The 13,288-nt window shown below is 44.5% G+C and overlaps 1 protein-coding gene across 7 annotated transcripts in view; it reads left to right on the top strand.

Moving 5' to 3' along the window:
• LOC110496030 (sodium bicarbonate cotransporter 3) overlaps positions 1-13,288 on the top strand; it is a 52,232-nt gene that overhangs the window by 22,129 nt on the left and 16,815 nt on the right. For 5 of the 7 annotated variants that reach the window (XM_036952518.1, XM_021571657.2, XM_021571658.2 and 2 more), the window contains exons 4-8: positions 2,676-2,814; positions 3,425-3,585; positions 3,799-3,987; positions 5,081-5,458; positions 11,088-11,170. In XM_036952518.1, the coding sequence (XP_036808413.1) occupies positions 2,676-2,814; positions 3,425-3,585; positions 3,799-3,987; positions 5,081-5,458; positions 11,088-11,170 (950 nt within the window). The remainder of the gene's footprint in view (positions 1-2,675; positions 2,815-3,424; positions 3,586-3,798; positions 3,988-5,080; positions 5,459-11,087; positions 11,171-13,288) is intronic. The other 2 variants (XM_036952516.1, XM_021571661.2) reach the window with 2 other exon arrangements.

Below are 13,288 nucleotides of genomic sequence, written 5' to 3'. Positions count from 1 at the left end.
CACTGAGCTCAGTACTACTGCCAATATTTGTCTATGGTGATTGCATGGCTATGTGCTCGATTTGATACACTTGTCAACAACAGGTGTGACTGGAATAGCTGAATCCCCTAATTTCAGTGGGTGTCCACATACTTTTGTATATATAGTGTATATGGACACAATCCAGTTGTTCGTTCTATATGTTCCGTTCTTATCCCTTGCTTTCTAGCTAGCCAACTATCTACGGCTAACACAGTCACTACCTCTGCAGCCAGAATAACAGCAAAGAAGCTGCATTTGAGTTTGTTTAAGCTGTTTTCTAAATCAAATCTGAAATCCAGGTTTATTTGTCACGTGCGCTGAATACAACAGGTGTAGTAGACCTTACAGTGAAATGCTTACTTACAGGCTCTAACCAATAGTGCAAAAAAAGGTATTAGGTGAACAGTAGGTAGCTAAAGAAATAAAACAACAGTAAAAAGACAGGCTAAACACAGTAGCGAGGCTATAAAAGTAGCGAGGCTACATACAGACACTGGTTAGTCAGGCTGATTGAGGTAGTATGTACATGTAGATATGGTTAAAGTGACTATGCTTATATGAAGAACAGAGAGTAGCAGTAGCGTAAAAGAGGGGTTGGGGGACACACACAATGCAAATAGTCCGGGTAGCCATTTGATTACCTGTTCAGGAGTCCTATGGCGGCTGGGGTCTTTGACAATATTTAGGGCCTTCCTCTGACACTGCCTGGTGTAGAGGTCCTGGATGGCAGGCAGCTTAGCCCCAGTGATGTACTGGGCCGTATGCACTACACTCTGTAGTGCCTTGCGGCCAGAGGCTGAGCAGTTGCCGTACCAGGCAGTGATGCAACCAGTGCTCTCGATGTTGCAGCTGTAGAACCTTTTGAGGACCTCAGGACCCATGCCAAATCTTTTTAGATTCCTGAGGGGTGAATAGGCTTTGTCGTGCCCTCTTCACGACTGTCTTGGTGTGTTTGGACCATTCTAGTTTGTTGTTGATGTGGACACGAAGGAACTTGAAGCTCTCAACCTGCTCCACTACAGCCCCGTCGATGAGAATGGGGGCATGCTCGATCCTCCTTTTCCTGTAGTCCACAATAATTTCCTTAGTCTTGGTTACGTTGAGGGATAGGTTGTTATTCTGGCACCACCCGGCCAGGTCTCTGACTTCCTCCCTATAGGCTGTCTCGTCGTTGTCAGTGATCAGGCCTACCACTGTTGTGTCGTCTGCAAACTTAATGATGGTGTTGGAGTCGTGATTGCCATGCAGTAGTGGGTGAACAGGGAGTACAGGAGGGGACTGGGCACGCACCCCTGGGGGACTCCAGTGTTGAGGATCAGCGTGGCAGACGTGTTGCTACCTACCCTCACCACCTGGGGGGCGGCCCGTCACGAAGTCCAGGATCCAGTTGCAGAGGGAGGTCTTTAGTCCCAGGATCCTTAGCTTAGTGATGAGCTTTGAGGGTACTATGGTGTTGATGTGAGCCATTACCAACCTTTCAAGACACTTAATGTCTACAGACGTGAGTGCTACAGATCTGTAGTCATTTAGGCAGGTTGCCTTTGTGTTCTTGGGCACAGGGACTATGGTGGTCTGCTTGAAACATGTTGGTTTTACAGACTTAATCAGGGACATGTTGAAAATGTCAGTGAAGACACCTGTCAGTTGATCAGCACTTGCCCGGAGCACAAGTCCAGGTAATCCTTCTGGCCCCACAGCCTTGTGTATGTTGACCTGTTTAAAGGTCTTACTCAAGTCAGCTACAGAGAGCATGATCACACAGTCGCCTGGAACAGCTGATGCTCTCATGCATGCAGCTCGCGGCTGTGCTTCCCTTTGTAGTCTGTAATAGTTTGCATGCCCTGCCACATAAGACGAGCGTCGGAGCCGGTGTAGTGCGATTCAATCTTAGCCCTGTATTGACGCTTTGCCTGTTTGATGGTTTGTCGCACGGCATAGCAGGATTTCTTGTAAGCTTCCGGGTTAGAGTCCCGCACCGTGAAAGAGGCACCTCTACCCTTTTCCCTGTGTATTTATCCCTGTGTTTCCTGTCTTTCTGTGCCAGTTTGTCTTGTATGTTAGTCAAGTCAACCAGTGTGTTTTTCCTGTACTCCTTTTGTTATTCTCTTTCTGATCATCCTGCCTGTTTTGACCCCTGCCTGAATCTGGACTACTTTCCCCCCCCTGCCTGACCTGACCTTGATTCTGCCTGCTCTTCGGTACCTTTTGGACTCTGAACTGGTTTTGACCTTTTGCCTGTCCACGACCATTCTCTTGCCTTACCCTATTGTATTAATACATATTGTAAGACTCCAACAATATGCCTCTTGTATCTGCATCTGGGTCTCACCTTGTGTCATAAGTAGTTTGTTGCAAGCAAACCTGTCAATATGACAACCCGAATTCAAAAATATCTGAAACCAGCTGCTCAAACCAGAAACAAGGGAGCAATTCTGACGTTATTGTTTTGCTGATTCACTCAGTCTTGAGTTCCGGCTCTGTTCTTTCACATTTACCTTTTTCTACTCCCACCACAACACATTTAATTATTCCACTCTTTGTAATGCAGAGGAATTCACAGCACTCTATCCAGAAGCTAAGCTTTGGCTCCTGCTCTTCCCACACTCTCCTCATCTCTATATCTCCTGTCATCTCTCCCTGCCTCCCCCATCTAGACACACCCTCCCAGCGGGTGCAGTTCATCCTGGGTACAGAGGATGATGATGTGGAGCACGTCCCCCATGACATTTTCACCGAGTTGGACGAGCTGTCTTTCAGGGACGGGAGCGCCACTGAGTGGAAGGAGACCGCCAGGTAGGTCACAGCCCAGCCCAGGTTCCAGACTCCCTACTCCAGGGTCCATGTGGCTTTAGAGAGGCCATGTTATTATGCCATTCTTTGTTCATTCAGGCCTAGATTCAACAGCACTTTATTGGTGCCGTAGGTTTTCCCTGAAATGTTGATGACTTTAACTAATTTTGAAGTAGTCTCCTAGACTGTGGTAAAAGATTCAGGGAAACTGACTTTTTAAAGCTAAAACTGTACTGCTGCTAGACTGTTGGGGAATGGTTACGTGTCTTGAATGTGAATGTGTGATTAATGGGTAAGATTGACAGAGCTCTACTGCCTACAGGTCTGACTGTGAGTCTATCTTAGTCCTCCTCCATAGCCATGGCACCATCGCCATCCCAGACATTGTCAGCCTACGCTCACGGGCTCGGACACAAATACCCAGCAATTTACCGATCTTAAAAAATGAGTTAAAAGCCTAAAAAACGGAATCAAAGGTTTTCCATTACCTCTCAAAAGTGAACACCTCAAGGCAAGGCAAAATGTCTGTTTCTGCTCAAGTTGTTCTTAGACAGCGTTTGGGAAATGGAAGTATGAGTATTGAAGCCATATTCGTGTGTGTTGTGTTGTGTAGGTGGTTGAAGTTTGAGGAGGACGTGGAAGATGGAGGGGAGCGTTGGAGCAAGCCCTATGTGGCCACCCTGTCTCTACACAGCCTGTTTGAGCTGAGGAGCTGCATCCTCAACGGCACCGTCATGCTGGACATGAGGGCCACCTGTATCGAGGAGATTGCAGGTACAGAAGACGTTTGTGTGTTCACATTTGCATGCTATACGATTAGCTAGATTTGTGTGTGCACCAGAGGTAAACGATGATAAACAATGATAAAAAGTTGGTTGAATAAGGTGAAATTTAATTGATCTCTCTCTCTGTGTGTGTATGCAAGCTCATTTGCAAATGAACAACAATACAATGCGCCCGTGTCTGTGTGTGTCCACGTGTGTCCAGACATGTTGATTGACAGCATGGTGGCGTCTGGCCAGCTGAAGGAGGAGCTGCGTCAGAAGGTGCGTGAGGCCATGTTGAAGAGACACCACCACCAGAACGAGAGGAAGCTCAGCAACCGCATACCGCTGGTGCGATCAATCGCAGACATAGGCAAGAAACATTCAGACCCGTTCTTGCTTGAGAGAAATGGTGAGATCCCCTGCGCCGCGCACACTCCATTTCTTTTTCCTCGTCTTCAAAGGGCGTTGAAATAATCTATGTAATCCTTGGTATTCCAAAAAAGGAAAGCTGACAGCATCTCGTACATGTGACCACAACAATCATGTATGTGATGTTTGCCATTTAGCAGATGCTTTTATTAAGTGACTGACAGTAAGGTGAGTGCATACATTTTAGTATGGGTGGCCCCAGCGGGATTCCAATCCACAACCCTGGCGTTGCTAGCGCCGTGGTCTTACCAACTGAGCCACACAAGACCAAATCCACCATGGCTGTTCAGGAGGTGTCAAACTAGTGATGTGAGTAGATGCTACGATGAGGACATAAGCCTCATAGAGACAACTACTACACCCCAATGTGAAAGAGAAATCTGGGTGCGGATGGTGCAAGCATGTGTGGCTGCCCTGTCTCAGGGTTTTGCTTCTGAGAATTAACAATGGCTTCTACTCCATGTTGGAATGGTTGGGGTAATGCTCTTCTTGCAGTTCAATATGTTTTGTTTACTGAGCATGACCTCAGGTTGTGGTGTGTGTGACTGTTTATGTGAATGAAATAATTAGCTCGTGCTACAGTTTCAATGCTCTCTGGTCTCTGTCCTACTGCCACATTTTGTTTTATTAATGCAATGTTGCCTGGGTATAAAATATGTGTGACATGTCATATATTGCATAGCTTGCTTGCAGTGTATGTATACCAAACACGAGACCTGTATGTACACCTCTTCTCTTGCCTGCAAGCATCTCTCTACCCAAAATGCTCTCCCTTAGTACAATATATGTCACTGTGTGATTGGTGAGTGGACAAGCTTATTGTTCTGTGTGGACACCTCACCTCTCTCACCGTTCCCCTGCAAGAACCTCTCGACACCTCTGTCTCTCTCTAACCACACTCCTCCCAAGCTCCCCCCACCTTCCTTCTGCCACCAGATAATGCACCCCTAAAACCACCTCTCTGATGAAATCCTCCCTCATATGTTTCTCCTTTTACCCTCCTTATTCTTTTTTCTCCCTTTCTTCTCTCCCTCCTCTCCCTTCTTTGTTGTTGTGTCTTCCTGCCGCTCCAGGGGAGGGCCTCTCTGCCTCCCGCCACTCCCTGAAGCCGGGGTCCTCCGTCTCCAACCTGTCCCAGAGGCGAGAGTCCCGGGTCTCCATCCTCCTCAACCTCCTCCTGCCAAACTCCTCCTCCAACTCCGCCGGGGGGCCCTCCACCGGACCCTCGCCCCTCACCACCCCCCAGAACACGCCTCCTACTCCCCGCCGCTCCCCAAACCCTCCCCGCGCTTCTGGCCCCGCCCCGGTCCGCCAGGCCATCCCTGAGGTGGTGGTGTCACCGCCTGAGGATGACGAGTCTCCACCCACCGACATTACGAAGGATGAGGAGGCGTATTCCGTTCGGCAACCGTCGCTGCAGACTAGAGGGCTCCAGCAGCTGCCCTTAGAAGGCAAATATCTGTGTAGCCTGCCAGTGTGAGTCACGGCTTGAACAGAGAACACTAGCACCAGCATGCTGGCTGTGCCCTCCTTCTCTACCCTACCATAAATCTATTATCAACCCCCAGCAATGTTCACTTTTTATACCCCTCCATTGACTCAACAAGACCTCACACAGCTCTCTCTCTCTCTCCACCTCACTCGGGTTTTCTCTACCTCATTCCATTCTTGCATACCTCTCTGTTTCTCTATCAAAACATCTTTCTGCACTCTCCCTTTCTCTCATATCGCGCTCCATTCCTAGACTATTTCTTGTTCACATTCCTTTCTCTCTATCTCCACCTTTCTTCATCCAGCCCTTCCACACTACCCTCACCTTGCTTGGCTTGGTCCCTCCACTTCTCTTTGCTCAGTGTGTGTGCATGGCTCTTCTCGAGAACGGAAAAAGTGTTTTTATCATTTTACCATGCCATAGTTCTGCAGTGTCCGACATCAACGAGGGCCCGCTGTCCCGGGGCCAGTGAAAACGTGTGTTGGGCCAGTAACTTCTGAGTGCATTTTGGCATTCCAGTTTGACATTTACCTGCTGTGTAATCTCTCATGGACAGATCTACGTAAACATAACTGGTACCGTAGAATCTCTTGGGAAGGAATGGGATGCGTGGGATAGAGAGCAGCAGTAGTTCTGGTGTTTTTTTTTTTGTTGTTTTCTGTAGCTGGTTATTTGGACATATCACGATTTCGCAGGTGTGAGCATCTTTCGAATTTCGGCAATGGGAGGGGGATCTTCGGCCCCATAACTTGTTCTGGTTCCGCTCCTCGTTCTAGCATCTCTTCTCTCAACACGTATGGACCCAGAATCGAGCAGCTGACTACAGGAAACTTTCATTTGGGGTTAACCAAGATTATCTGCTCTGTCGCTGTCTTGAAAACCATTTGAAGACTACACGTGGAAAAGTCATGCTATTTGTATTTCAGCAATATGATTGGTCATTCATTCAACCATACTCCTCGCGAGTCAATTTCTCGAGCAGTACATACTGTAAGCTGATGCGTTCACACGTGAGCTGTCCAGAATAAAAAGAAGCGCTCACCAATCCATTTCCTTTAGGAAAATTGATTTATAAACGTAAACCTTCAATAGTGAACATATAGTGCTAGCAATATGCTGGCTACTGTTGATAAAAAGATGCCTGGCATTCATCTTGGCTAACCTACTTTAGCCAGATTAATATCTTCTCTTTTGAAAGGCAGTTGTCATAATGGGGAAGCATCCTATTCTTAGATCCTCTCAAAATAACATACAAAAGTGAATGCAATTAATACAATGCAATTCTAAATAATGATTTTGCTAGATATTGCTAGATTCTATTGCTCGATTATATTCTACAGCATAATAACCAAATGTAGCCTATTACTAGCTAAACATAGAGAGAAAGCATGCCAACCTATAGGCCCAGTATGACCCCAATGCATTTTAACTACACCATGTTCGGGCCAGTAGAGATTATATTTGGGCCAGTGAGAAGAGAAGGTCACCTTTCACTCTGGTTCTGTGATTATTTCTTTGTCCACTTTTTCATTGCAAACCTTTTTTTTATTCATTCAGTCCTAAAATGAGACCCTGAAGGTGTTTAATTGACTGCAAGTTTTCCATCCCTTGAGGCTTGTTTAGTCTAGTCAGTGTAAGAGATGAGTCGACAGGTCTCATATTCTGGGTTATTTTTCCAGTCACTTCTCTCCATGACTGTCCCATTGTGAATATACTGTACAACCAGGACAGACTTAAAACACTTCAAATATCTTGTATTTTTCCAGAGCAGCATTGTTTGGCGCCTCCTCCATAATTCCTGAGTATAAACACACACGTCTCAGACGTTTTCCCCATAAAGAGTCTAGCAAGGGACTCCTACAGTACATGTGCAAACAGCATGCTAAATATAAAGCCATAGAGAGGGGTTGAGGTGGGAGGGTTTTAACGTTGACACGTAACTCTCTCAGTCCCAGTGACATCCACAGTGACTTTTTTGTTCTTCCCGGACTTGGATAGTATTTAGCCCCTGTATTTATAGCTGTGTGTGTAGAAGAGAGCTGAACTGGAAGGCTGGGTCATGAGAACTAGAGACTTCTAGTTTGGAGGGAAACATGATTTAAGGTGGGCAACTGGTTGTCTTATTATAGGTACTAGTGAGGTTCTGTAATCTTCCATTACTTCTGTCTAGGAGACAACGTTTGCCAAGAAACTATATACTGTACTTGACCACGTTGTGAGTATCGCTCGAGTGAAGTTTGAATCCCATGTTTGACAACAGTTACCAAGAAACCAAATACTAGACACTTACTTCACCTCGTTCTGAGTATCGTTCATTTGAGTTTGAATCCCATGCTTGCGTAGACAGGAAGTGTAGAATGATTTCTAGGAACTATTAGGCTAAACCTCATAACACCCAAACCAGCTATCTCACCCACAAAATTGCTTGGTAAACCACCTCTCCCTAATGGCAGGCTATAGAGAGTTATTGTAGATTCAATAGAGCGTCAAATGCCTTCATTGCATCCGACACACGATGAATGCAGCTGCTCATTCCTGATCAGGCCCTGGGGTCACTTTAGGCTATTCTTCACCGTTAGTGTCCGCTAACAACATAATTGACCCTGAGAGTTATAACTGCAATCTACACTGTATCAGCATCAGGGGAGTCAGATCATCATCAGTCTTCCTACCAAGGCTTATATACAATTGTGAACTAAATATATTGGCAGCCTTGCACTTTTCTTAAATAATTCCCTATTTCATATAAAATAAGTTGAACTTGAAAACAACATTTGGTCTCCACACCTTTTGTTATTGGATTTTCAACATTGCAGAACAAATTGTATTTTTGTAAACTTAAATTGGCATGGACAACATTGTTGGCACCACCCTGGAGCTAGTACTTGGTTGCACAGCCTTTGGCCAAGATAACTGCCAACAAACATTGCACTCCAAAACACCTTGATAATCTGCTGATTTCATGCTGTCTTGTACACATTCAAGGACCCCAGTGCCAGAGGCAGCATGGCAACACCACAGCATTAACAAACCTCCCCCGTCTTTTATTGGGAGGGTGTTCTTTTCTTTATTGAATGCTTCAATTGGTGGTTGGTAAACATAGGAAGTCCCCACTGCTGAAAGAGACACAAGAAAGCCTGATTCAACTTCTCATAAACCCACCTTAACAAGCATAAACCCTGGGGACAATGTTCTGTGGACCAATAAAACCACATTTGAGCTCTTTGGAAATACAAATCAGCGCTGTGTCTACTGACAAATTAATCACACCCTCCTTACAATCAAAGATGGGAGGTTTGATAATGCTGTGAGGTTTCTTTGCTGACTCTGGTCCTGGGGGCCTTGAACGTGCACAAAGCATCATGATCACACTTCCTCAATTCAAAAATGATGGCGACACTTTCCCAAAGATGGTTTGGTATAGTTTAGAAACTTTGGGAACCAAGCTCGAGTTATCAGTGTTATCACTGTTTTTGCCTGAACAAGTTGAAATGTCATCATCCCAGAAAAAGAGTGAGAACTTTCTCTAGTAATACTAGTCCTGTGTGAGTGGGGCTATAGCCGTAATAATAACACGTGCAGAATTAAGCTTTTCTTGCAGTAAAATGATACACCAAATGTAGGAAGAATTTGGACTTGGGAACAGGATTGGAGAAATATGATTCATTTATTTTTGAACATGTGAGAATACAATGCTCAGTTAGCACCTTCACAGATGATATCTTTATCATAAAAGCGTCATAATATAAAAGCTGATTAGTATTTCAACCACATAAAATATGCATCAAAGCCGAACTGAAATCCCATCAGAAACAAGTTTGGTCGTTTTCACAGCCTTCTTTTTCCTTACAGCCGGTCAAACTGATGTCATTAGGACATTTTACACAGAAAATCTTTCCTGTTTTATTTTTGCTTTATTGTAATGTTATTTTCTCCCCAGGCCCTAAACTTCTTTGCTACACAAAAGAAGACAGAGAAAAATTGACCGATGTCAACTAGATTGAAGAATTCATTCTTCAATTGATCTATTACATTCTATTTAGTCTTCTAGGGCAACATATAACACAAATGAGAAGCTACATTAATCTAATTATAGACAAGTTGACTAACAAATAGCCTACCAAAATGTCAGAAATTATAAGCAGAAACATCTAAAACAAGCAACACCAAATCCTGCACGCCTGTCAAATTGTTCTGCAGTCTTTGACTGGAGCCTGTAGCACATGTTCTACATATGCTGGTTAGGGTTGGGTGCGGAGCTCAGATTTTCACTTTGTCACATAGTCGGGCAGTTGTGGATGGGTTATTAGCAATTAGCAATTGCGGATGAACAAACGGCTGACCCATGCACCACTACCGGGGCGCCAATAATTTTGTCCATGCCTTTTTGTCTTTATTTTCTGAATTAAAATTGACTGAAGTTTACAAAAATAAAATTTGGTTCTGCAATGTTGATAATCTAACAATAACATATTTTTTACTTATTTGAGAAGAAATGGGGAATTATTTAAGAAAAGTGCAAGGGTGCCAATATATTTGGCTGCAACTATATATACAGTACACCTGCTCACCTTTCGACTGCCGGATTCTTTAGTAAGAACTGTCTAATGCCACTGCAGCACTCATGTCACAGTACCACACAACATGTAGTGTCAGCTCTTGGTATGCAGATGAAGACAAATGATCATAGAGTCAGTAGTGTTTATCCTCAGTGTGCCCCTGGTTTTGGAATGATATGATTTGATTAGTCAAACTTGTTTACTGTACATATAGCGTGGCCTGAGGTCCAGCATGGAGCGCGCATTCCGGATTTAAGCTTCCGGATGCAATCTCCCCTAATCCCTGTCACTCCCAGGGGCTTTGTAGGGAATGTGAGCAATAGCGCTTCTGTTCGTCCCAACATGGCTGCCTCATAGCCCGCAGGGCCGAGTTAGAATAGGTCACAGGTCAAGGATGACCGTCACCCATTCATATTCATTTGAACATTCCTCTACGTTCTAGGTGACTTGAGACGGAGGGAATGGAGTGTGTGGTGTCGCTATGTTACAGTTCATTCATTTCTGTGGTTCTTTCCTCAATGCACGTCTCCCTCGCTGAAGTGCTGGCGTTTCCTGTGTACGGCTCACCTCACATGGCTATAGGGCGCATTGAAGTTGAGGTGCAATTTCTTGAACCCTTACCACTGCAGGCCATAATGAAGTTTCATTATGTTGTAAATTAATTAAGGTCTTTTGAGATTGTATAAATTGAACTTTGTATCAAATACTATTTAGCAGTATGCATCGGTAGTCTAGGCCTATACAAGAGAACCTATAGAAAAATAATTGTAATTAATTGATCAGAGTATGGCTACATCATTTTTGTATAGATTAAGGCTTCTCAAATTAAATATGAGAACCGGTATTGTGTTTTGATGCTTTGCAAACTGTCTGCATATGAGTGATATATGAAAAACACAATATTATCAAAAGCAGGCATTCTAATCTCAGTATCCACGAGAATGCATTGAGCAGCAGGAGCCCCGGTGCTCCAGAGCTGACATTGCTAACACTCTTCTGCCACTATCCCCTGTCTGTTTGTTGTTTCAGGGCCACTGATATCCACACACTCTGTCCCCAGTAACCTGGATAGCAGCAGCAAGGCCGGAGACAGGAGGCCCTCCAAAGTTGGGGTCAGTAAAGATAATAGCAATGTGGACTTCAGCAAGGTAACCCCTGCTACTGGGCAAAGAAACAGATGGCAGTTCTGCTTCTAGCTCCTAAGAAACTTTGCAACAAGCATTTCACTACATCACAAGTGTTTCGCTACACCCCCAAAAACATCTGCTAAATATGTGTATGTGACCAATAACATTTTATTTTCACCACATTCATCCAGAGGACCAAGACAACCATCATCAAGCCACAGCTCTTACTCTCTGGGCATAATAAACATCACCTGACTTCTATAACCAAGAACCAGTCTCAAAGTTAACTGTACGGTGTTTTATTTCAATAACTGGATTTGGTTCATTGAGCTCTCCTTCATTATATCATTTTACGACTCTTTCATCGATGTAATAAGTAGGCTGGCGGCCATGAGGAGTCATCAGCATCTAACCAGCTTTCATGTGTATGCCAAGAAGCAACCTCTTACTGGGGGAGTCTAATCAAGAGAGGGAGACGTACTGTGTGTGTTTTTGAAAAGAGGGAGATGCAGATATGACCCATCTCAGTGGGCAAGCTTTCCCAGCTCTCTTAAATAGTTCACGCAAACGACCTTGTGACGAAAGGAACTCCATTGCCCTGTACTGCCCTTATATTCTCCCTCTACGCCAGTGGTTCCCAAACTTTTGGGTGCGCCCCCTAGGGGAACTCCGTGCGGTGTTCAACTTGTTCAACAAGTCTTGAAATTGGGTAGTGCATCATCCGTATTCCTCTTGTCATGTCAGTCATTGCATACCTCAGAGAGCTATTTATAACTTGTCAGAAATGTCCAGATCAACTAGCCCATGCCAGCTAACTTTTCTTTAGCTAGTTTTTTTTAGCCCATGTTTGAGTCACTCAAATATCACATGAATACACATTAGACATGGTAAAATGTATAGAATTGCAAAAAAATAGCTTTAAAACGGCTAAATCTTCTCTGCACCCTATGAGAAAATGTGTTGAATTGCAGGAAATAAGATTTAAACCTGCAAAATGTTATCTCCACCAGCAAGAGGGTTGTGAACAGTGCTTGTGCCCATAGAAATAGACATGGGGGGGGGGGGGGGGGGGGGGTAGATACTCCAGGTAGATACTGTATAATGATACAACACACCAGTGTTTCCCAATATAAATCTGCATTCCCGTGGGCATCCCCCGGGACCCGACAGACATCATAGCAGTGTGGTTGGCATTTTTCAAGCTATGGGTGTGGGGGTCAGATAAAATTTGGGCTGAAAATGTTGTATGGTATATCCCCACTGATTATTTAGAAGAGTTGTCTTTCTGTTTTGTATGTGTTATCTATTGTATTAAAACCCCCCGCAGAACTGTAGTTAGCATAATACAAAAAAATCCCCATACAAATCTGTCAGTTTAAGCTAGAGATTTGTTTTGCATTGGATGAGTCTCAATCCGCCGATGTCGCACTTCATCTGCGGTGAAAGGTGGCAGAGCTAGAGCGGTGTTTGCTCTACGATCCCCACAAGCGTCTTGGGACTCATCTGAAGTCGGTACAGCCGATCTGCCAACTTCTGTCTGTAGCATCTGAACAGTTTGGGCTACTCGCTAATATGACCCCTTTGTGGAAATGTGAGACTCTCATGAACACGTGCATGTGGTTTTGCTCTAGGTCTTGCACGACTCGTCTGAAGGTCCCCCGGTACCAGTTGAAAAAATGAATGAAAGTATATGGAGACTGTTAGTGCCAAAAATAAGGGGTTATATACATGTCAATACAAAATGAAACATGTTTCCTTATCTGTCTTATATCTAAGATATAGGACAATTAATACGATAGCCTAATATAATGGGCCACTTGAGAATCTCGGGTATTTTAACCTATTAGCCTATTTTTGTGCATTTTGATCTTGCCTAGGTTGGCAAAATTGCTAGGACCAGGGCTGCAAAGCGAGCAATGTCACATACACCTAATATGTCACATACACCTAAAATAACATTGCGGGACTGTGGTTGGGTTCGGTATCAGTTCTTGCGGGAGCGGTTGGGAGTCGGACAAGAACTCAGCAAGAGCTAGAGGGCGTAGTATGAAAGGCAGTGGGCGGGAGCGGGATCAAGAATTATTTCCTGCGCAGACCTCTCTC

Source organism: Oncorhynchus mykiss, chromosome 18 (assembly GCF_013265735.2).
Source record: "Oncorhynchus mykiss isolate Arlee chromosome 18, USDA_OmykA_1.1, whole genome shotgun sequence".
Lineage (NCBI taxonomy): Eukaryota > Metazoa > Chordata > Actinopteri > Salmoniformes > Salmonidae > Oncorhynchus > Oncorhynchus mykiss.
This window is presented reverse-complemented; position numbering and strand designations above follow the sequence as displayed.